The sequence below is a fragment of the Sceloporus occidentalis genome, unplaced genomic scaffold (genome assembly GCF_023333645.1).
Source record: "Sceloporus occidentalis isolate IW3139 unplaced genomic scaffold, rSceOcc1.0.p SCAF_14, whole genome shotgun sequence".
In the NCBI taxonomy this organism is placed as follows: domain Eukaryota; kingdom Metazoa; phylum Chordata; class Lepidosauria; order Squamata; family Phrynosomatidae; genus Sceloporus; species Sceloporus occidentalis.
The window spans coordinates 18,317,516-18,341,314 of record NW_028316994.1 but is presented as its reverse complement, the minus strand read 5'-3'; the positions used below and the strand labels follow the sequence as shown (position 1 = coordinate 18,341,314).

The window sequence follows — 23,799 nt, the reverse complement described above, 5'->3', positions numbered from 1 at the left end:
GGAGAAGGGATTTCCCTGTTTTCACAGACAACCGTGTGTGTCCCACTCCGTGGGGGCTGCATCTGGAGTTTGTTGTGGCACCAGAACTCTCTGACAGTGAAGACTAAATACCTCCCAGAGCTACAAATCCCAAGATTTGATAGCATTGCACCATGGCAATTAAAGCAGTGGATTATTTCTGCAGTGCAGATGCAGCCCATGACTACACAAAGGCACAGAGAGATTTCAGGGGACAGGTTACCGAAGTCAAGTGCCAAGTCAGCCCTGCAACCCTGTTCTGTGATTCATTCAGATGGCTCCACACCCAAGAAAGGCACACTTCGCAGGGTTCACTTCAACTGGGCCTCACCTGCATTGATACCCATAAGCAAGCCTACATTGCAAGGGTGTCACTTGGTGCCTGGTGGGGGAGTCCCCTAAGTGTGGCACTGGCATCTAGCAATGAGTGTTGGTGACAATTCCTTAGTGGATGGAGGTGATGCCTCTCCAATTGCAACTACATCTCTACTACATTGCTATTTTGACCCTTAACTTTCTTGGTTGGAAAGCATAATCTTTTCTCACTACCCCATCTTTGCACCACCAGTTGAATGCCCACCTGCCAGTCTGTCATGAAAGGAAAAGCAATGCCAGCTTTCAACACACATCCCCAACCAAGCCTTGGGAAAGGCTTGGTTGAGTTGCCCAGCATGGTGGTGACCTTGGAGTCCAGACCCCCGGCTGGATTTCTTCCAAATCCCTTCTTCTTTCCCACCCCATAATGGGATTTCGCATCTGCATCCAAAGTTGTCCCAGTGTGCAATGCACCCCATGGTGACCCAGCCCTCTGGCACACTGGCAAAGTCCAAACCAAGAGCAAATATTGACAAGACACAACGAGAGAGAAAGCAAAACATGACCAACTTCTGTGCTTTTTGGGGAGAGGCTGGAAAATTATATTATCTTTTTAAAAGACAATAAGAAGAACCAAAAGAGGTCTAATATTTAGCCTGAAAACACAAACAGGGCGGGGGATCTGGTTTGCGGTGCAGCTTGTAAAGATGGTTGTTGTCGTCATCATGTGCCTTCAAGTCTTTTCCAACGTATGGTGACCCAAAGGCCAAACTTGGCGTTTTCTTGGCAGGATTTGTTCAGAGGAGGTTTGCCATTGCCTTCCCCTGAGGCTGAGAGAGTGTGACTCACCCAAAGTCACTCAATGGGTTTCATGGCTGAGTGTTGAATTGAACCCTGGTCTCCAGAGTCAAGTCCACCTCTCGCATCATTTTGCCATGCTGGCTCTCCTGGAAAGGTTAGGGATTATTGGGTTTTTTTGGACAACAGGTCCCAGAATCCTGTTGGCTATGCTGGCTAGGGATTCTGGGAGGTATTGTCCAACAAAGCCATGTTCTCAACTGCTGGCTGGGGATACTGGGAGTTGTGGTCTCCCCCCCAAAAAGGAACCTTTCCAAACTCTGTGAAAAAGTAACGGCTGCATAGTTTTTTGTGGGTTTTTCAGACTATGTGGCCATGTTCTAGAAGAATTTATTCCTGATGATGCCAGCCACAGATGCTGCTGAAACATCAGAATAAATTCTTCTAAAACATGGCCATATAGCCCCAAAAACCCACAAAAAAACTATGGATGCCGGCCACAAAAGCCTTCAAATAACTGCTGCATATTTCTCCTTTTTAACAACCTCATAAGGTTAAGGTTACAACCGGAAATGATCCAGAAGTCATCACCTGTTCATTTCTTGATTTTTAAGGCCCCCGGGCATAAAATGTGCCCCTATGAGAAAAACTTCCCCCTGGAGACATTATTTTCCTCCAACTGTTTTGGGGTCATTTTTGAGCCCCTTGCAACAGATCCTCCCAGATCTGGCCAAATCCTCTGTTAGTGCAAGATGTGCATCTCTATGGCTAAACTCCTTGCTCTTCAGAAAACCTCACTCTGTGTGCAACACAATCACAACTACATTAAATGTGTAGCGTTGTTTATAAAAAGGCTCCTCTCCAAAGAAATTTGCAAAGGATGCTAGCTCCACCAACTCTCATGAATTCCTCAAATCGAGGTGCCACAGTCCTTGAAACATAAGGTTGCATGCTGTTGTTGTTGTGTTGTGCCTTCAAATTGTTTCCGACTTATGGTGACCCTAAGGCAAACCTATTCTGGGGTTTTCTTGGCAAGATTTCTTCAGGGAGGGTTTGCCTTTGCCTTCCCTGAGGCCGAGAGAGTGTGACTACTCACCCAAAGTCATCCAATGGGTTTCCATGACTGTGCGGGGATTCGAACCCTGGTCTATAGAGTCATAGTTCAATGCTGAACCCACTATCCCATACTGGCTCTTAACCCTAATTCAGAAGTACCCAGACTTTGGTCCTCCAGATGTTTGGGACTTCAACTCCCAAAATCCCTGATTATTGGCCTCTTTGGCTGGGGCTTCTGGGAGCTAAAGTCCAAAATAGCTGGAGGGGAAAAATTTGGGAATGGCTGCCCAAGTATAGAATATTGGTCAATGAAACTATTGGAGATAATAGAAACTGAGAAATTGGCACAAATTGTAATGGATAAACTAACCGAAAAATTTGAGAGAGATTGGCAATTGGTTTTTGAGTATTTGAAGGAGCAATGGAGAAGTGGAATTGTAATAGATGAAGACAAGGATTAGGATTTAGGAATAGATGGAAATAAAATATGTATTCATAGTGGGGTCAGAGGTAAAAGAATAAATAAGAGATTACAGTTTAATATGGTTTAAAATAGGAAACTAGAAGATTTCTTAGAAACAGTTTAAAGATGCTTTATAAAAGGGATCCATAGAAAGTGGAAAGATATTAAAGAGGAAGGAAGTTGTAATAGTATGAAAGGAAACAGAAGTTTGAATATCGTTAGAGGTAGGTGAATGTTAGGTCGGTTGAAGAGAAGTAGATATGTAGTAGAAGGTGGGAGTAAGTGTGGAAGGTCTGAGTAGAGACTAAGAACGTATGAAGTAAGGAGTATTGTAGTTGGGAGGATAGGGATAGAATTAAGAGAAGGATAGGATGAGAAAGGAGTAAGAAGGTTAAAGAAGAACGTGGGTAAATAAGTATGTGATATGGTCAGATGTGGTTGTGTTGGCAGAGTGGGTTTTTTATTGTTGGATAATGGATGGATTGAATGTTTAAATTTAATTTAAAACATTTAAAAAAGCAAAGAGAATGACAGTCCTAATCCACAAATCTCAGGCTGCCAGAGGAGGAACCAGGGGAGAGGAAAAGGGACTCCCAGTGCCGTTCTTGCGTCGTGCGAAAGGGCTGCGGGTTGGTTAACTAACGAACATTATTCAGGTTCTTCCTCTTGATTTAAATTCTCTATTACAAAAGCAAGCGGCAGCTCAAAGGGACTGAGAACGGGCGAGAGATCGGGCGTGGCAGGGATCAGGTTGAAGGGTTTCTCAAAATGCAGAACAACCGAACATCTGCAACACTTGAATAAGCACCACGTCTATTTTCCCCTTGCAATCCTGATTTGGACAGTGCAACATTTATTCCGCAAGCCAAGGAATTAGAGGGCTGGGTTTTTACTATTCATTTAAGAATGTTCTAATGTTCATATTTTGTGGCTGGATCTCACAGAACTGGGAGAGACCCAAAGGTGATCTAGTCCAAACCCTCTTGCACTGCAAGAATCCAGGGCAAAATATATATCCAGGAGGTGAGCATCTCATCTAGGTTTTAAAACCTCTGCAGATTCATCTTTGATGCAGAGAAAACAGAGGAGATTTTCCTTGCTCATTCTATAGGATTACCCAATGAAGCTGCATGATAAGAGATTTGGGATAGAGAAATAGAAATACACTTGTTGCTCGGGTTAGGGGCACAAGACACCCGTGAATATGGAAATCAGCAAATAACAAAACACCATGTTGTTACCTGAGAGGACACCTTTCTAGGAATTTCTAGGTCCTCCGGTGCAACTCTATGGTTAATGTCCAACAGACACTGACCATAGAACTGGACTGGAGGAGCTACAAAGACCTAGTAAGAGTGACCTCTCTAGGAATTTCCAGGTCCTCCAGTGCAACTCTATGGTCAACATCTGTCAGAAGTCGATCACAGACTCATAATGGAAGACCTACAAATACCAAGAGAAGTGTTTTCTCTAGGAACTTCTATGTTCTCCATCACAACTTTATGGTCAACTTCTGGCGGAATTGGGTCAAATCTAAGGCTGCAGTCACATTGCAGAATGACTGCTTGAACTGTCATGGCTGCCTCCTATGGAGTTGTGGGATTTGCAGTTTGTGCGGCTAAATATCTCACAGAGTTATATATCCCAGGATTGTATAGCATGGCGTCATGGCAGTTCAAGCGGTGTCAAATTGCGTTAATTCTGCACTGTGGATACAGCCATCTCTGAGAAAATTCCTTTATCTTACATGGGCTGCAGTGAAGATTCTCTCTCTCTCTCTCTCTCTCTATATATATATATATATATATATATATGGTGCCATGAAGCCATTGTCTTGGTTCATTCCTCTGCTAATGGGTTGGGATTTGTGAATTTAATTCAGTTTGGCATTCTCTCTTTCAAGTCTTCCTTTGTCATTGTCCAAGGACTGCAACCTGTAAAGTCCCTTTCTGTCCAGGAAGCCTGAAATGTTCTCCAACTGGTTTTTGGGTCTTGCCATTTCTAAGGTCAGATTTGTGTCCCTTAATCCTTTTGCATACAGACCTCCCTGCTTGTCCAATATTGAGGGCAGAGGGGCATTACTGGCATTGCGGTTGTCGTTGTTGTTGTCGTCACTGTGTGCCTTCGAGTCAATTCGGACATATGATGCCCTAAGGCGACTCTATCACGGGTGTTTCTTGGCAAGTTTCTAAAGAGGGGGTTTGCCATTGCCATCTTATAGTCACCCAGTAGGTTTACATCATGGCCAAGCTGGGATTCAAACCCTGGTCTCCAGAATCATAGTCCAACACTATGCCATGCTGCTGCATTACTGGCACAGGGTGGCATATATCACAGTGGAGAAGGCAAGACAATATTCCTCCGATGCTGTCAGCAATGTTATTGCAAGCTTTCAAAGCTCCACTGGCTTCTTCTTCACCAGGCAAGAGGTTACAAACCTGAAGAACAGTTTGGGAACTAGGTTTGAGACCCAACCCTAAGGTTACCCCTGGCTTGTCCTGTTCATCAGCCTCAGTTTTCCTTATCTGTAAAATGGGTGCATTCACCACCGCCACTAAAGGATGTGTCTCACGAAATCAAAAAATGCTTTGGAAACAGCAGAAAATAAATGTAAACAGTGGAAGCCAGATGGAAGGAAGAGAGAGCTTTTCCTTTGTAAGAGAAACGAGTTCCTGATGTTAAGTGCCCTATTTACGTAAATCTTGGAAAGGATCTTATCACCTGGAGCAGATGCATGAGTCAAAGGTGGAGAGGAATAATAATAATGTCAAGAAGGAAAAGGCCCAGACATTTCCCTTCCCTTGCTCTCTTTCGCAAAACCCAAAAGGACTTAGACATGAGCTTTCTGCAACAATAACCCCCAGGGAAGTGAGCGATCATGGAGTGAGTAAATCCTATGGAGAGTGGGGGGAATTCTGGCATGGAGCAAGCTCCCCAAGGAAGAAGCCTATCAGAAAGATGGAGGGAGCAGAGAAATTAAGAAGCAGGGAGAAGAGAGAGGAAATCAAGAAATATTCATTTGAAAAACCAGCAAGTAAACAAAACAAAACAAAAAAAAACAAAAAAGAGGGGGGGGGGAACCAAGAGGAAAATGCAGGGATCAAAGATCCAGGAGATGGGTTTGAGGGTGCATCTACACTGGAGAAGTAATGCAGTTTCACACCACTTTAACTGCCATGGCTCAATGCTATGGATGATTGAGATTTGTAGTTTTGTATTTAGCCTTCTCTGGGTGCATCTACACCATAGAAACCACACACTTTGACATCACACTAACTGCCATGGCTCCATCCCACAGAATCCTGGGATTTACAGTTTCGAGAGGCACCAGCTCCCTTTGGCAGAGAAGTCTAAACACCTTGTAAAACTACAAATCCCCATTTAAAGCAGTGTCAAACTGCATTACGTTTACAGTGCAGAGGCATGTTGAATTGTGAAATCAAATACCCCCCCCCTTGTGAACCCAGATTGCACCTCCAATGTAGAAATGACGTAGTTTGATACCACTTTTAGTGCTGTAGCTCCATCCTATGGAATTCTGAGATTTGTAGTTTTACAAGGTGTTTATAGCCTTCTGTGCCAAAGAGGACTGCTGCCTCTTTGTTGTTCTAGTCATTTCTGACTTATGGCGACCCTAAAGCAAACCTATCAAGAGGTTGTCTTGCTCAGGTTTCTTCAGAGGGGGGTTGCCTTTGCCATCCTCTGGGGCTGAGAGAGTGTGACTTGCCCAGTGTGTTTATATGCCTGAGCTGGGATTCGAACCCTGGTCTCCAGAGTCATAGTCCAACACTCCAACTATTAGAGTACACTGGCTCACAACTCTAGAAATCCCAGGGTTCTGTAGGATGGAGCCACAGCAGTTGAAGTGGCACTGAGCTGCATTATTTCTATAGTGGAGATGCACACAGAGAAAGGCTAAAGACCTTGAAAAACTATATATCCCAGGGTTCTGTAGGATGGAGCCAGAGCACTTAAAGTGGTGTCTAACTGTGCTCTTTCTACAATGGAGATGCACCCCAGTCAAAAATATATTTTTTCATGAATCTAAATACATAAAGAAGAGGAACAAAGCAAACATGTTGAAAAAAGGACGGATGAGTTATCTGTGAATGAGGGAAAGTAATATATTCTTGTAAATCCTGCAAGTTCACCCAGAGAATAAAGAAGAAGAGGAAGGCCAAACAGGAGAGAAAATGGTTAACCTAGTAAATATAGAAGGAAGAAAAACAAGAGAGAGAAAATTCATGAACCAAAGACACATTAGATATGAGTCAATGGGAGAGAAAGAAGACCAAAAAATGGAAACAGGAAGAGAGAAAGTGAGAAAGAAAGGAGTGAGAAAAACAGAAAGAAAGAAAAAAGAAAGGAAGGAAGGAGAGAGGTGTTTTTTGTTTTGGAAGAGTATTTTGAGTTGGTGTGACCCATAGAACAGCCCCATAAGTCCACATGTATATGCCACTCACCTATGGGAAGGAACCTATGGCAATCCTTGTTGCTCTATTGTTCTTTCTTTCTTTCTTTCTTTCTTTCCTGCCTGCTTCCCTTTCCTGCTGGCCCAAGGCTGGCTCCTCCTCTGCCTAATGACAACTCACCTGGGCGGGACAGGTAAGAGAGAAAGGCCAAGGAGGGGTGCCCTTAGTGGCTGGCATTAAAGGGGCATTACAACCATGAGAATGTGGCCCCATTTGTGCCACCTGTGCCAAGGGAGTACCTCCTGGCAAATCATAGGCCCAGTTGCATCTGCTGCACTGCAGGATTGCCATGGTTGAATTCTGGGATTTATAGTTTGGTGAGAGCTCTGAGGCCACAACCAAGTGAATTGTAGTTCCCAGAACCCCTCACCATTGGCAATGGTTGCATCTATACTGGGAAACTAATGCAGTTTGGCACCGCTTTAAATGCCACGTTGGCTCCACGCTATGGGATCCTGGGATTTATAGTTTTGTTTATAGATTTATAGTTTTGTGAGCCATTTAGCCTTCTCTGTCTCAGAGAGCTCTGGGGCTACAACCAAGTGAACTGTAGCTCCCTGAACTCCTCACCATTGGATATGGCTACATCTACACCACAGGATTAATGCAGTTTGGCACCGCTTCAAATGCCACGTCAGCTACATGCTATGATATCCTGGGATTTATAGTTTTGTGAGCCATTTAGCCTTCTCTCTCAGACAGCCCTGGGACCACAACAAACTACAAATCCCAGGATTCCATAGCATCGGTCCATTTGCTGCATCTAAGTGGTCACTCAAAAGGATAGGCATCTTTCAGGGGTGCCTTAGGTGCATTCCTATATGGCCCTTAGAGTCCCTTCCAACTCTCAGATTCTACGATTCTATAATTCCTCTGAACAAGTCATGCCAAAATTGTACCTATGGCTGTGTCCGCACTGCAGAAATAATCCAGTTTGACTGCCATCGTGGCTCAAGGCCATGGGATTCTGGGAGTTGGAGTTTGCAGTGGCACCACAACAAACTACAACTCCCAGCATCCCATAGCCTTGAGCCGTGACAACAGTTCAAGTGGTGTCAAACTGGATTATTTCTGCAGTGTGGACGCAGCCTATGGCACCATGACAGGAAAAAGAATTTGTGAGAAATACTTATTTTAAAATAGAAGATTACAAAACGGAAGAGGCTGGTCCCTATGGCAAGAGCAAGAAGGTCTGTGAAACCTCAGAAGCCTAGATCATGTCCTTTATCTAAACATCTAAGACTCTTCTAGAAGGAAGATAAAAGAACAAGGAAAAGGTCTGGTTGCAAAACCCGATTCAGCAAAAGAATGGTTCAGCTGGAGTCCAGTATACGGGAATTTCCATTAAGGAGTTTGTCTTAAAATGTTTTACTACTTTTAAAAAAAGATTTTATTGATACTTCTGTTGTATACCAATAAATATTCAGTCTATAGGTCACATTGTACATGCGGCGCATAATGTTTGCCTTATAGCTATTCGCCACTGCATAATAATTTATCAGTTATTTCAACAAACTGTTTACGAAGTATAATTTGACACATACTATATTTGTATGATGTATTTATAAGAAAAATAGTTAAAGATAAGAATAATAAAATCAAGTACCAATGACCAGTTTTCCTACAGTGTCAAGTGCAAACCCAAGCCTTACTTTTCTCCTGCTTGTCGCCAGAAAATTAATCATAGCAAACTGACTCAAATGTCTTGCACTGTTTAATATCATTTTCCGCCGGTTTTTTGGCATTTCATATGGCTATGGAGAATATTCCTTCTTAATGTTTCTTATTAGATCTAAGCTTTTTTTGTTAATTGTTTAAATGTTGTACTTTTAACAAAATGCAGTCAGCCTTCCGTATCCACAGATTTTGGTATCCACAAGGGGCCTGGAATGAAACCCTAGTGAATACCAAGGGAGCAAAGGACCACTTTGTGTTTTTATTGTCAGTGTGGTATATTACTGTGTGTTGGACCAGGACTCTGGGAGACACGAGTTCAAATCCTCGCTTGGCCACCAAAACCCACTGGATGACTGAGGGCAAGTCCCATTCTCTCAGCTGAAGCTGGGATTCAAATCCTGGTCTCCAGTGTCCTAGTCCAACACTGAAACCACTAAACCACACTGACTTGCAGATATATGTGTGTATGTGATCCCTCCACATTTGCTGGGTTTAGGGAAGAAGGACCCCCATGAATATGGAAAAACCACAGACCAAAAAAACACTATTCTTTTTACCTAAGGGAGCACCTCTCTAGGACTCTCCAGGTCCCCCTGTGCACCTCTATGGTCAACATCTGCCAGAGGTGGATCATAGAATTGTGCTGGAGGACCTACAAGTGCATAGAGAAGTGTTTTCTCTAGGAACTTCAAGATTTCCCCAGCACAACTCTATGGTCAACTTCTGGCAGAGTTGCGCAGGAAGACCTAGAGATTCCTAGAGAGAACATGTTGATCAAAATGGCAAATAATCAGATCTGCAAAAGTCAAATGTGGAGGGCCAACTGTATACGTGTGTGTGTACACACAGTCCTCCCTCCATTTTCGTGGGCTTTGAGTCTGGTCCTTCGTGGACCGCAAGTGGAGAGGATTAAAATGGTGTGCACAGGAATGCATGGCCATTCAAACCAGTGGGGCTTGAATATGTGCAAATTTCTATTTTCACGTGTATGTGTGTGTGTGTCCGGAACGGATTCCCTGCGAAAATGGAGGGACGACTGTGTGTGTGTGTGTGTGTGTTCTATATATATGTCATATCATGAGTTTTTGAAACAGTGGTTGGCTGGCCTACCTCTCAGGGTTGCTGTTGTGGAGGACTCCTGAGGGTGCCCCCTGGTGGCTGTGTGCAGAACAGCAGTTGCCCCACTCTTGTGTGTGAACCACCCTGCAGCCTTTGCAGCAGGGCACATCATCAAAGGTGGGCCAAGGCCCACAGCTGTCCCAAGTAGCCCAGCCAGAGCCCCAGCCTTCTTCTTGTGCAATCTGCATGATGCGCCCAGAAAGGCTTTGAGTGCAGATTAAAAACAGAGCTCTCCTTAATTAAAAGCCAGCCGCCTGTGCTTTTCCCATCAAGCCTGGGAGAGGTTTTGGAGCCCTGTCTGCCCCTCCCTCCCATCTGCCCAATGGAATCAATGTCTAAACTGAGACTCATCACCGTAGAGTCAAAGAGATCCCCAAGGCAATCTAGTCCAGCCCAATGCTGCCGGCAAAGCGCTCCTGAGAGATGGGCATCCAAACTCGTTCTTGGGAAACCTCCAATGAAAGAGACTCCACCGCCTTCCAAGGGAGCCTGTTCTGTTGTTAAATAGCTCTTCTTATTGAGATGCTCTTCCTAATATTTTATCATAAAATTGTAGAACCTCCTTTTCCAAGACTTGTCCTCCATCTCAACCTTCTGTCCAGGAGGAATTCCACAATGTCCTCCGTTTTTGAGCATGGATATACATTTATATTAGGGTTTTTAGCATTTATTTTGTCATGCACTGTTTTTTTTCCTTGAATGACCTGCATTTTGCAGTGCCTTGTCCTCCTTTGTGGCTATTAGGACATTTGGTCACCCTGATCCCACAAGACTCCTTGGCTGTTTTCTGACAACAGCGTAAATGCAGCTCCTATTCCAGCCTGTTTTCCATTAAACCCCAAAGACATCCCTCTCTGTCTCTCCTAAATGTCTTGGAAATAAGGGATGCTCACTGTCCCAAGGACGGGACAATGATGGCCCATGGGCCTGGAGATTCACCCACCTGGCATTTGTTGCCTAAATGCCCCCAAACCATCCCATGCAAAAATAAGCTGCCACCCTGAAGGGGCAAATCATTTTTTTGTGGAGAAGAAAATAAATTCCTGGTTCTGGAAATCTAGAAAAGTTGTGGGCCACAAAACCACTTTTCAGACCACATCGGGCCTCAGGGCCACATTTTGCTTACCTCTTTATGTAATGAAAGCCAAATAGCTTGCAAGCAATTTATACTACCCAGTTATCCCAGTTTGGTAGGTAGATTCCCCATTAATCCTCTGTCTTCCCAGTTTCTCGGCTACTTTTAAAATGACACATTTTCTCTCTTCTCTTCCCAATATCCTCCTTCGTCCTCAACTTACTTTAATTGCTGCAAACGCATAAACCTAGCAAGGAGGAAAGGAAAGGAGAGGAGGGCAGTATTTGCCCTTCCCAGTTGGCTCAGGCAAAAGCAAACTGCTGCAGCTTCTCCCAGCTTATTTGTTCTTCAACGTTAATAACTTTTGCCACTTTGACCACTCTGGTGTTGCTTGGTCACACATGTCTACATTTTCATCTGTGACAACTAAAGTGAGAAATGTAGGAAGTGGAAGTTTTAAAATCAGCCTTTAATAAGGCAACACAAACAAAGGGCAGCTGACTGTTATATAAGAGCTCTTTTCCACAGTTATGGCGCCTCTGCTGACATGCTGCACCAGGGAGATGATGCGTATGGCCTTTTCCTTTGAGTCCGTTAACACGTTTGCTTCTTTCCTCCCACGCAGGAGGTTGATTAGGCGCATGCAGCGGCGCTAATGCCTTTTGCATCAGAAATGCAGAAATGCAAAACACAAACTAGTCCTGGAATGTTGCAGTGCGTTGCAAAGAGCTGCATACATGAAACAATCTAGCCTCATGCAGCCACGCATCCCCCACGGCACAGTTTTACACATTCAGCAATATGCATTCACTTAGATGTTTCCTTGTGAACCTTTGTGCCACTTTTGAAAGCAGCATCACTTATTTTGCTCACAGATGCCTTTGCAAACACTCTCTTTGAGCACGGCCCTATTCAGTTTCTTGATTTAGGGAGAACTTATGGAGCCAATGGCCACAGTATCACCTGTGACATTTCCACACAGAAGAAAGCTCTCTTGGGGATTTAATTGCAGAATCCTTCTTGTCCTGTTTGGGCACCTACTGTGTTTCAATCCCCGGACGGAGCCAAAATCTGCAATGCAAAAGGTAGTTCTGGGTGTCAAGAGAACTGGTTTATTGCAACCAGGACCTCAATTCCCACTTATAAATAAATCACTTTGCAATCCGAATCAAGAGATCGGTTTGGCAGCAGAGCATGGTTCACATTACATTTGCCCTGATCGCATTGTATTGCTGTAAAAATAAAATAATCCACTTGTGGGTCACATTGACGAATGAATCGGTTCAATTTGGAGTGTTTTTAGTGGGATTTTTCCCTCCTCTGTCCATCACTGTAATTTCATTTATGTACTTCCATATGAGGGTTGAAGGGTGGGTGAACGCAGGTTGTTGATTCCCGCTTCCCCACCCAGCGACCCCTTATTGCACCATAGTAAACCGATTCCGATCTGCATCTCGTTCACACTGACACTGTATCGATTCGTGAATTCAATTCTTCAAATCGGTTCTTGAAATCGATTCCGATCCGCATCTGGATCACACTTGTGCGAAATCGATTTATCCAAAAAGATGCAGGGAAAATCAGAGTAAAAAAGACACAGGTTAAATGGGTGTAACACATGGCGCAGTGTGAACCAGGGTCATTTAAACAGTTTCAAACCAATTTGCAAACCGGTTTAAAACATAGTGGGAACGAGGCCCAGGTTTTTGGCCATGATTCACAGCAAAAAGTATGCCATATCACCTTTGGTGTCATGCAAAGGGCTCAAGCATGTGATTCATTTATCAGGATCGATTGCAAACTGGAACATAACTGAGCTAGAAGTTTGGTTTCTTCAGCCCAGTGTTGCGAATTCTGACTGGCAGCTGCTGCAGCTCTTTAAAGTTTACTCTCTAATATATGCCCCACTCTCTTCCATGCCAGCATTCTTTGAAGATGCCAGCCACGGATGTTGGCAAAACATCAGGAACAAACTCTTCCAGAACACAGCCACATAATCGACCCTCCTGTAACTTCACACCATTAGACGTGGTCCTCCCCTCTGGGGCAGCAGAGAAGAAACTGTATTTCAAGGGGGCAACCATGCCACCCATCCGCCTTCTCTTCCCCAAACTGGACATGCCTAGCTCCTTCAGCTTCTTGTCATATATTTGGTTCTCCATCCCTCTTATCATCCTCCTTGTCCTTCTCTCAACCTGCTCCAACTTGTCTCTATCCATCCTAAAATGAGGCACTCAAATCTGAACCCAGGACTCCAGGTAAGGCATTCCATCTTGTGCAATCTTCCTGTTGCGTACATCTCGGCATCTTATTCTGGCAGGACCCAACTTGTGATTTCCACCCTTCCAGGGCCATCCCACCCCGACTTCAAAGCTCTCCTCCCAAAGTTTCCACTCTCTTTGAAACCTCTCAGCCACCTCCTTGGAGCCTTGACCTTAAAAAACACAAAGCCACTTTGGGGACCTAAAACTCCCAGAATCCCCTCTAAGGTCTAATCTGCACTGCAGAACTAGGGTTTGTAGTTTTGGATGCTATTTAGCCTTCTGTGACAGAGAGCTCTGAGCTACAAATCCCAGGATTCCATAGCAGTGAACCATGCCATTTTCAATGGTTCACTTTTTGGACCTAAAACTCCCAGAATCCCCCTAAGGTCTAATCTGCACCGCAGAAATAAAGCAGTTTCATACCACTTGAACTGCCATGGCTCCATGCTATGGAATCCTAGGATTTGTAGTTATGGATGCTGTTTAGCCTACTGTGGCAGAGAGTTCTGAGCTACAAATCCCAGGATTCCATAGCATTGAACCATGTCAATTAAAGCAGTGTCAAACTGCTTTAATTCTGCAGTGTAGACGAAGGCTATGACTTCCCTTGATTTGGGAATGGTGTTTCTGTTTCAAACAGAATTCTTTCTTCTTCTACTTGGAGATCCCTGTCCCTTCCTCCTGGTGATCTCCCACCCAAGTATTAACCAGACCCAACCCTGATTATCTTCCAAAACCCAACATGAGACCACAGGACACAGCTGGCTTGGGGATTCTGGGACTTGTAGTTTTGATGTAAAAGGTAGACTTTCCCCAGCTCTATGGAAACCCTGAGAACAGAACTAACTCGAAGCAGTTTTGAGATGAAAGAAGACAAGCCACCCGAGGCTTAACCCAGATAAGACAGAGGCGCTGTGGGTGAGGAAACCGGATGAACCGGGTGGAAGGGTGAGATCGGTGTGGGATTGGGACCAAGCGTACAGCTGCAGGGTTGTCTTGGACATAATGAGGGCTCAACTGGTTTCAGTTAGTGGGGTGCCTTCTATCAGTCCCTGTCTGGAGAAAGTACATCTTGCTATAGCTGGATAGATTGAGGGTTACACTACTGTAATTTGTTCTACCTGGGTCTGCCCTTGAAGACAGTCCAGAGGTCCATTGTTGGCAGAGGCAAGGCGATCGCAGCATCTAATTAGCATTGGTGGCCTGTGCATTATGGAGCCTTATCTAAGGAGTTTATCACACTGGGGCTAATTTCAGCATTGAAGAGAGATTAAAGTGTATTTAAAGCATTCCACGAATAAAGCAAAAATGGCAAGTAATTGTGCCAATGATTATCACACACAGTTGTGAAAATTGGAAATGCATTGTCGCTGAAATTTCAAAAGTAAAAAGGTGTGCATTAATGCTTCTTTCTGACCACTTCAATGGTGGGTTTTATGTGATGTCGTGTGAAATCGTTTCGCGCACAACAAAAGGACTTTACCAGGATATTTACAGGATAAACTCCTGATCTCCTTCGTGTGATAAACTTCTAAGGCTTCATATACACTGCAGAATTAATGCAGTTTGACACCGCTTTAACTGCCATGGCTCAATGCTCTGGAATTCTAGGATCTGTGGCTCTGTGAGATATACAGCCTTCTCTGCCAGAGAGTTCTGGTGTCACAACAAACTACAAACCCAAGCATGGCTGGTTGGGGGATTCTGGAGGTTGTAATTCCAAAAGACTAACTTTTCCAAACTTTAGCATTACTTTCCTCCTCCTCCTCTTCCTCCGCTTCCTCCTCCTCCTCTATGAATGTGACTACCTTATTTTTGGCACACTAAGAAGCGGCACCCAGATGTGGCTTTACTGCAGAACATCACAGCAAACACATGGTGCTGCCAGATCCCTTTGCATACTAAAAACCACCTTGGAGGATTATAGCTTCCAGCTAGCATGGTTGCTGGGGGATTCTGGGAGTTGCAATTTTTAAAGTATGTTTTCTCCTCCAAGTTGGGCATGAACCCCATGCCCTGCAGCCTTGAACCTCTCCCTGGCCCTGCAGTTCACAAACACCACTTACTCCAAGGCGCATGAAACCAGTCCCAGGAAGAGGCAGGAGCCAGAAATGGAGCACAGAAGTGTGACAACCTTTAGTAAGCCTTTTCGCTCTGCAGGGAAGGAGAGGGAAAGCACTAGTATAAGAATTAAACTTAGTATAAGAACTAAATGTTTATTCAGTCCATACATTGCTAGCATTGCTTAGGGTCAGACATTAAAAACTATTCATGCCCAAGACTCTTGCCATTTGTATTCCCTGGTAACTCCTTGCCAGTCCCAATGCTTTGAATGTGTAAACCAGTGGTTTCCAAACTTTGGTGCACCAGATGTTTTGGACTTCATTTCCCAGAATTCTTGGCTGCTGACCAAAATGGCTGGGGCTTCTGGGAGTTGAAGTCCAAAAAAAGCTGGAGGACCAAAGATTGGCAACAATTGCCCTAAGGCTCCAATGGTTCCCAAACTTTAGTCTATATATGCTTGTCACTTTTGTACCATATAGGACTTTCTGTAATAATGTATTTTTATGTGATTGTTCTTATGTTCTGATGCGTGTTGTATTTTGTTCTTATTTTGCCTGTGGTTTGATAACTGCAATAGGCAATGGATTGATTGATTGGAAGGGATGCCATATTGAGGATGGAGCGAGCTTTTTTCTGCTGCTCCAGAGAATAGGACTCAATGGAGCAATGGATGCAAGCTCCAGGAAAACAGGTTCCAGCTCCAGAACTTCCTGAGGGCAAGAGCTGTTGGAAAGTGGAAAATGCTGTTCCCTTTGGAGGTTTTTAAACAGAGTCTAGATGGCCATCTGTCAAGGGTGCTTTGATTAAGAGTTCCTGCATGGCAGGATGGGGTGGGACAGGATGGCCTTTGGGGTCTCTTCCGATTCTAAGATCCTCTGTATTCCTGCATGGCCGAATGGGGTTGGACTGGAGGGATTTGGGGGGAGTCTCTATGATTCTAAGCTATCAGCCAAGAACGAGGGCAAGGCAGGAAAGAGTGGTGGCCCTAGAGATAGAATGGAGCCAAGGAGGGAGAGCACTCAGAAGAGCCAGCCCTGGGGAAGTGAGTCAGGGAAGGAAGGAGGGAAATGGGAAGAGCCCAAAGAGGAGGCGAGAAACCAGGCCAAGGGCAGGAAACTGGAAGAACCAGCCCTGGGTCCCCCAAGAGCCTTGAGAGGAGGAGGCCGGGAGCCAGCTGGGTTTCTGGACCAAGGGGCAAAGAGCCAAAGTCTGGAGGGTGGAAGGCCACCATCGGCTGCTCACCCGGGTAGCAGGTCTTGAGGTCCCAGCAGGGCACATCTCTCCGGCGGCAGGTGGAGCAGTTGAAGACCGTGGCAGCTCCTTCTGGAAAGGGCAGATGGGCAAAGGTTAGGCTTGCAAGGATGCCCAGGTCCTGGTCTGCCAGGTGTTTTGGACCCCAGCTCCCAGAAACCACAGCCTTCTTGGGCTTCATTCCCACTTACAGATAAACTGGTGTGTGATGCGAATCGATGGATCAATTCAACAGTGGAGCGTGGTTCCCACTACATTTGCCCCGATCGCATTTCCCCCCTCTAAAATAATCTACTTAACTTGGGGTTCACATTCATGCATGAACTGATTCAAAATGGACCTGATCCAGCTGCCCAAAGGGCAAATTTAAATAAGAAAAATTTAATAATAATAATGATGATGATACTCCATTGCATATAATGGGACTTGAGCATCCACAGATTTTGGTATCCATGGTGAGTCCAGGAACCTATCCCCAGGGAACACCAAAGGTCCCCTGTTTTGGGGGTTTCCCTTCCCTTTCTGTCCCCCCCCCCCCCGAAACTTACCGCAGGCAGGAGGACACAGAACTGAAAAAGAAGCAGCAAAAGGATGATTGCAATTTTCAAACACAAAACATTTACTAGCTTGCCCTTAAGAGCCTGGGGGAGCCTTTGCATTGTTCCTAGTTCCCCCCCAAGTCAGACATGATGCTTCCATTTTATATTTTCCAGCTGCTCCAAAGAACTGCAGCCTAACAGTACAGAGAGCACACAACACAACTCCCTTGATGCAACAACTTCATAATGGCTGCCAGTCTGTTTCCAGGCACAATTCAAAGGGTTAGTGGTGACCAGTGTTGCCAACAAGCCTCAAAGATAATTCCCCAAACGTTTGGCCAAAACTCACCAAATCCCCCCCACATCTCACCAAATACTTATTTAAACTCCCAAAATTACCATTAAAACCAATCACCAAAATCACACCAAAGGCTCTGAAAAGTACCCATTTTGGTGTGAAAGTCACCAGATTGGCTTATAAGATTGGCTTATAGGTCACCCGGTGACCTATAAGCAGGGTGACCAGATGTGGAAGATATGGGTCCCTAGAATAGTTAATAATAATAATAATAATAATAATAATAATAATAATAAATTATTCCAGATTGAATCGCCCTTAACCAAAATGCTTGGAACTAGAAATGTTTTGGATTTCAGATTTATTTATTTATTTATTTGGATTTTGTAATACATGTATTTGCATATATGTACATAATGAGCTACCCTGGAGATGAGACCCACATCTAAAAACAGAATTCATTTTATGTTTCACATATACATTATACACGCAGCCTAAAGGTAATTTTATACCCCCTTTTAAATAATTTTGTGCATGACCCAAAGTTTGTGTACAGTGACCCATCAGAAAGCAAAAGTCTCACTATCTCAGCCAGTCATGAATATGTTTTTTGGAATATTTCAGACTTCAGAATTGGAGATATAGGAGACTCAGACTGTATTATTATTATTATTATTATTATTATTATTATTATTATTACCACCATCACTATCATCCTGTAAGACACACAAGGGACCCATATCTTTCAAACTCTAATCCAGGATGTGTGAAATAATTCATGTCCAATAAAAATTCATTTTGCACATGCTCAGAGGCATTGTTCTTCTTTTTTTAATGTAAAAAAAATGCCCTGGGGCTGGGTTATGCCTTTGTAGACGACTACTTGGGGGCTGAGCCCTGGTCCAGACAGAAGTCCTGGGCAGATACTTATGCGTATGATTGATCAACCCACCTTCTCTGGTCTGTTCCGGCATCCTCACCTCATGCAGCCAGTTCCAATAGTTTGGAAAGTCAGCGAGACTTTGGTTTAATTCTGTGGAAAGCAGAAAAAAAAACCCACTTCTGACACCATCGGCACTGTCATTTTCCTTTTTGACCAATGCCAAGGTCCATTTCCCTCCCCATTTCCTTATTTCTTCCCATCCCAAGAGAAGGACATAGGAGTTCATCACTCGGGAGGAATTTCTCTTAATTTCGAATGAAAAGAAAGTGGGGCCAGAATGCATTCACATGAATTTGCTAGTTCAGCGAATTTACGTGAATTCAAATTGCATTTGAACTGGCTTCCCATTCCCCGAAAATAGCTTGCCATTGCCCGAATTTGCGTGTGGTAGCCTATCACACAATAACGTGAAACCCCATGATTGCGTTCGGACTGACTTCCCATTGCCTGAAATTGCATGTGGTAGTCTATCACGCAATAACATTAAACCCCATGATTGCGTTCGGATTGCCATTGGATTATACTTCCCATTTTCCTTGTCTAACGTCCCAAGACTACATCTCCTCCTAACCCTGAAAAATCCAAGCAACCCGCCAGAGAAACCATGGACTTACCAATAACTCTAAAAACCCGATGCGTTTTTTCCAGTAAGAGATCCAAGGATGCTTCATCTGAAAACAGAGAGTGAAAGAAGTTGTGCAAACAACTGCCGATGTCTGCAGATCTAGCCTTGCAGATGTGTTGGACTACAAGCCCCATTGTCCCCCAGCTCTTTAGCCTCCTCTACAAAAGAGTGCTGGTGCCTCACCAAATTACTCACTGGAGAAATGGGACATAGATAAAATTTATTATTGTTGTTGTTGTTATTAGAAATCCCAGGTCTCTGTTGGGTGGAGGTATGGCAGTTAAAGTGGTATCAAGTTGCGTTATTTCTACAGTGTAGAACCACCTTTGTCAGGGGCTTTGTTAACTGGTGCATGCCTTTATTATTGCTGAGCATTGTGTGTTGTGTGCCCTCAAGTTGTTTCCAAATTATGACGACCCTATCACTGGGTTTTCTTGGCATGTTTTTTCAGAGGTGGTTTGCCATTGCCTTCCTCTGAGGCGGAGAGCGTATGACTTGCCCAAGATCACTCCAGTGGGTTTCATGGCCAACCTGGGATTTGAGCCCTGGTCTCCAGAGCAATAGTCCAATGTTCAAATAACTAAAGGCCTGTTATTAGGGCCACCCCCTGCTCCTCTCCCATATAACGCTTGTGTCTTGACCTGCCTACCTAAAGCAAAGCCTTGGACGGAGCCCCTGCCCCAGGGGTGTTTGGTGCAGTTGGCATGATGTGGGTAGCGTTCCTGATACTGGGCACAGAGGTGGGCAAAGCGGATCTTCAAGTTCTTGAACTGCCCCCCACACTGTATGCACCCCTCTGTTCCTGGGACTAGAATTAGGAGCATGAGAGCTGTGGGGCTCAAGAGCTCTCTTGGAATGAAGAGCATCATGGCAGCCATAGAATGCCACCAGGAGCTGGTGGGCACAGACCTTAAGACGTTCCGGAACATGGCTTTACACATTTTTTCAATTCATTTGGGAGTCAGGGTTCTAAGCAGTTGCCACAACAACCAGGCCTAGAGTTATGGGGGTGGTTGGTTATGCACCAGTGGGGCACAGCATAGAGTTGGACCCCAAGGGTCATCCATTCCAACCCTCTTCTGCCATGGAGGAGGACATCATCCAAGCCCTCCCTGTGTCCGATAGCCATCCAGCCTCTGTTTAAAAACCTCCAAAGAAGGAGACTCCAGTGCTCTCCCAGGCACCAGCATTCAGGAAGACAAAGGACTGGGGGAAGTTGAAATGAACTCTGCACATGCTCAGGGTGCACATGCTCTTGCAGTCAAGAAATTAGGAGGAGACTAGGATTGGGAAAGGCCAGCTTTGAAAGAACAAGACAAGATCCTGAAATGCAAAGATATACAGCTAAACATGAAAGCGAGGATTGTTCATGCCATTGCATTCCTCATCACTGTATACAGTTGTGAGAGTGTATTCACTGTCCAGTGAAGAAAGCAGATAGAAAGAAGACCAACTCATTGGGGATGTGTTGCTGGAAAAGAGTGCGAGGATACTGTGGTGCATGGTTAAAGAAAGACAAACAAGTGGGTTCTGGAACAAGTCTGATTGATCTTCCGGCAGGCCTTTCCGGACTGACCTCCTGTTATTACACTGACGTAGATTGCCCTTGGTTCGCCCAAATGTCTCTCCCCAATTTTGCCTATTTTAAACTGATTTTAATTTGTATTTATAATGTTAGTATTTTAGTTTTAAAGTAAGGGATAAGGGGATATGTAATTTTAGTTATATGTGTGTTATGTATTTATTTATGTATTCTACGTAACCCGCCTTGATCCTTCTGGAAAGGTGGGATATAAATAAAATCTATGATTGTGAAGTCGAAGGCTTTCATGGCCGGCATCCATAGTTTTTTTATGGTTTTTTTCGGGCTCTGTGGCCATGTTCCAGAAGAGTTTATTCCTGACGTTTCGCCAGCATCTGTGGCTGGCATCTTCAGAGAAGATCTATTCTTATAAAATCTATCATCATCATCATCATCATCAGTTCCTGGAGGCCAGGATGACTAGACTGGGCACATCATGAGAAGGCATGAATCCTTGGGAAGGACAATAATGCTGAGAAAGGTAGAAGGTAATAGAAAGGGAGGAAGATCACATGCCGGATGCATGGACTCAATCTGAAAGGTCATAGCCCAGGTCTGCAGGAAATGCGTGGGGTCACTGAGGATAACCTGCTTTGCTTCATGCCTGGCTTCATCCCCAGGGTTGCCAGAGGTCGAAGTCGACTTGTGAGATGCTATCAACAACCACATGCTCAGTGTCTGACATTTTGCAGGGACAGCTATCAGAAAGCAAGTGGAAATGGCTCCTTTAAACTCCATTCGCAAAGAAGGCCTAAATCCAACCTCTGGCATGTATGCGAGCATGTGTTCCTTTGAGCGCACAGAATCCTAGACATAATAATAATAATAATAATAATAATAATAATAATAATTATTATTATTATTATTATTATTATTATTATTATTTGATTTATATTCTGCTTAATCGCAGGGAGTCCAAGCAAATTACAGCATTAAAACAAATACAGTTAAAAAGGTATACATTAAAACACCCAAATCCCTATCCCTTCCCCCAGTTATAAAAACATAGGTATCGCTAAAAAAGGATGTTTATCACACGAAGGGGATCATGAGTTTATCCAATAGGCTTTACATGTTTTTGCAAGCTAGTGCATTCTTCTCTGAGCAGAAGATTTGCAGCCACTCCTTCTTTCTTGGCCAGAACTAAGCCTGAGAAAACTGCAGGATTTGCACCCTTGTCCCTGCCCTGGAGATGACCCTTGAAAACTGCAGACTCAGGGCCAGGCCTTAAGATCTGGCCAGCCAAGTGATGAATCAAGGGATATGCTTGCGAAAACCATGAAGTGCATAAACAAGATGTGCCCAGCGCATGTTTTTTTGGAGTGCATGCGGGCAAGAGCTACTCTTGTGTGTCGACGGGTTTAGCAGGCCAGTGTGTGACTGTGCAACTAGACTGCGGGTTCCTGGGTTCAGTCCAGGGTGTCAATGATTCAGTTTGCAGGAATGCCCCTTTGACCCAGAAAGGGGAAAGTCTGGTTTTTGCCCTCTGCTGTCCAGTTGGCAAGACTGCAAGGCTAAAACCAGACCCAGTTCTCTCTTGGTTCCTAGCAGAGCTCCACAGCAGCTTCTTTCCGTAGGCGTTGGAGATAAAAGCAAAGGGAATATTATGAACCGCCTGGGACTAAGAGAGGTTTATAAACCCACACGGAAATTGTAGATAAGCCGCGGCGTGCGTCACCAAAGGTCATGCAGTCCAACCCACTGCAAGCACAGAAAATACAACACCAAAGCATCCTGCTTTGCTATGTGCCCTTAAGTTGTTTCTGACGCATAGCGACCCTAAGGCAAACCTATTATAGGGTTTTCTTGACAGAGGTTTGCCATTGCCGTCCTCTGAGGCTGAGAGAGTGTGACCTGACCAAGGTCACCCAGTGGGTTCCCATGGTCAATCAGGGATTCGAACCCTGCTCTCCAGAGCCGAATACGCTACCTGAATTCAGCAGAGTATTATAGACCTGTCTCTTCCGGCAGGCTGACCCAGATTGTTTTTAAATGATGAGTTTTAAATGTGGACTGTTTTAAAAGGTGTCCATCTTGTCCCTTTAAATGGATGTGCATTTTAACTGATGTGTTTTAACTCATGTGGTTTGTCTGTTAATTGTTGTTATTCCCTGCCTTGATTCATGGGGAGAGGCAGGTAAGAAACAACAATAACTATAATAATATAATTGTAAGCCTCCTCAATTGTCTTTGGACAGAGAGACGGGGTACAAATAAACATTATTATTATTATTATTATTGGTGATGATGATGATGATGATGATAATGTCCAGCACTCCAACCACTAGGCGACAGTGGATACCCACTTAAAAATCTCTTGATAGACTTTTTCCAGTTTCTTGCATATACTATCCTTGTGGTGGTTGCCATATATAAGATACATCAACTGTCAGTGACTCACTGGTTAAATTATATGACAAGTTAGGCTTAGATAAATTAACCATAATGATTTTTAAAAGGGTATGATAGCCTTTCTTTTAACTGGAAAGAGAGGATACAATTCTGGAAAGATAAAAGGGGGTTTAGCAGCAGTTCTGTTTTTAGAAGAACTGAATAAATGGCGAATTTATATGACTGAGGATATTTGAATGGTTAATGTAATACATAGATTATTGAATAACAGTAATAAAAAAGCAGAGGTAGGGAAATAATATAAATTATTGATAGAACGAAAGGAATTATAAGGTGCTGATAACCAACTAGCAGGAGGAGAAGCAGCAACAACTTATCAGACATTGTTGTTGTTGCTGTTATTGTGTGTCTTCAAGTTGTTTCTGATTTATGGCAGGGTTTATCATGGGGTTTACATGGAAAGGTTTGTTCAAAAGTGGTTTGCCATTGTCATCCCCTGAGGCTGAGAGAGTGTGACTTGGCCTCCATCACCCAGTGGGTTTTAGCAGGGATTTGAACCCAGGTCTCCAGATTCGTAGTCCAATGCTCAAATCACTCCGTCACGATGGCTCCCTATCAAACATTAACCGAAGAGTGTGATTTGTGTCTGTTTTAATTTTCTTGGCCGAATTCAATCTCATGATTATGAAAAAGGTAGTGTAATGGGGATTAACAGATGCTTAGGCTGCATCCACAGTGGAGAAATAACCTGGTTTGGCACCGCTTTAACTCTATCTGGCTCAAGGCTATGGCATTCTGGGAGTTGGAGTTTGTTGTGGGGCCCAGAGCAGAGCTCTGCTCCGCTCTGGGCCCACAACAAACTCCAACTCCCAGAATGCCATAGCCTTG

At 44.2% G+C, this 23,799-nt stretch overlaps 2 protein-coding genes across 2 annotated transcripts in view; both read right to left on the bottom strand.

Moving 5' to 3' along the window:
* Positions 1–7,200, bottom strand: part of TNK1 (tyrosine kinase non receptor 1) — a 29,037-nt gene extending 21,837 nt beyond the window's left edge. The window contains exon 1 of the mRNA XM_089479828.1: positions 7,114–7,200. The gene's annotated coding sequence lies outside the window, so the exon portion shown is untranslated. The remainder of the gene's footprint in view (positions 1–7,113) is intronic.
* Positions 7,201–12,030: 4,830 nt separating this feature from the next.
* On the bottom strand, positions 12,031–19,906 carry TMEM95 (transmembrane protein 95). Its single transcript, XM_089479723.1, has 7 exons — positions 19,627–19,906; positions 18,967–19,023; positions 18,362–18,442; positions 17,121–17,141; positions 16,564–16,644; positions 15,324–15,411; positions 12,031–12,064 (listed from the first exon to the last, which is right to left on the bottom strand). The coding sequence occupies exons 1-7, from the start codon at positions 19,904–19,906 to the stop codon at positions 12,031–12,033; spliced, it is 642 nt and encodes a 213-aa protein (XP_089335849.1).
* Positions 19,907–23,799: the final 3,893 nt, after the last annotated feature.

Bases quoted from the DNA above. Each gene is read 5' to 3' on its own strand.
- TMEM95 (XM_089479723.1), bottom strand. From the start codon at position 19,906: ATGTTCCGGAACGTCTTAAGGTCTGTGCCCACCAGCTCCTGGTGGCAT. The intron at 17,142-18,361 runs GTGGGTTGATCA...CTTCTTTTTCAG, and splicing joins GCCGGAACAGACCAGAGAAG to TTCTGTGTCCTCCTGCCTGC. The intron at 15,412-16,563 runs GTGAGCAGCCGA...CCTTCCCTGCAG, and splicing joins CCTCAAGACCTGCTACCCGG to AGCGAAAAGGCTTACTAAAG.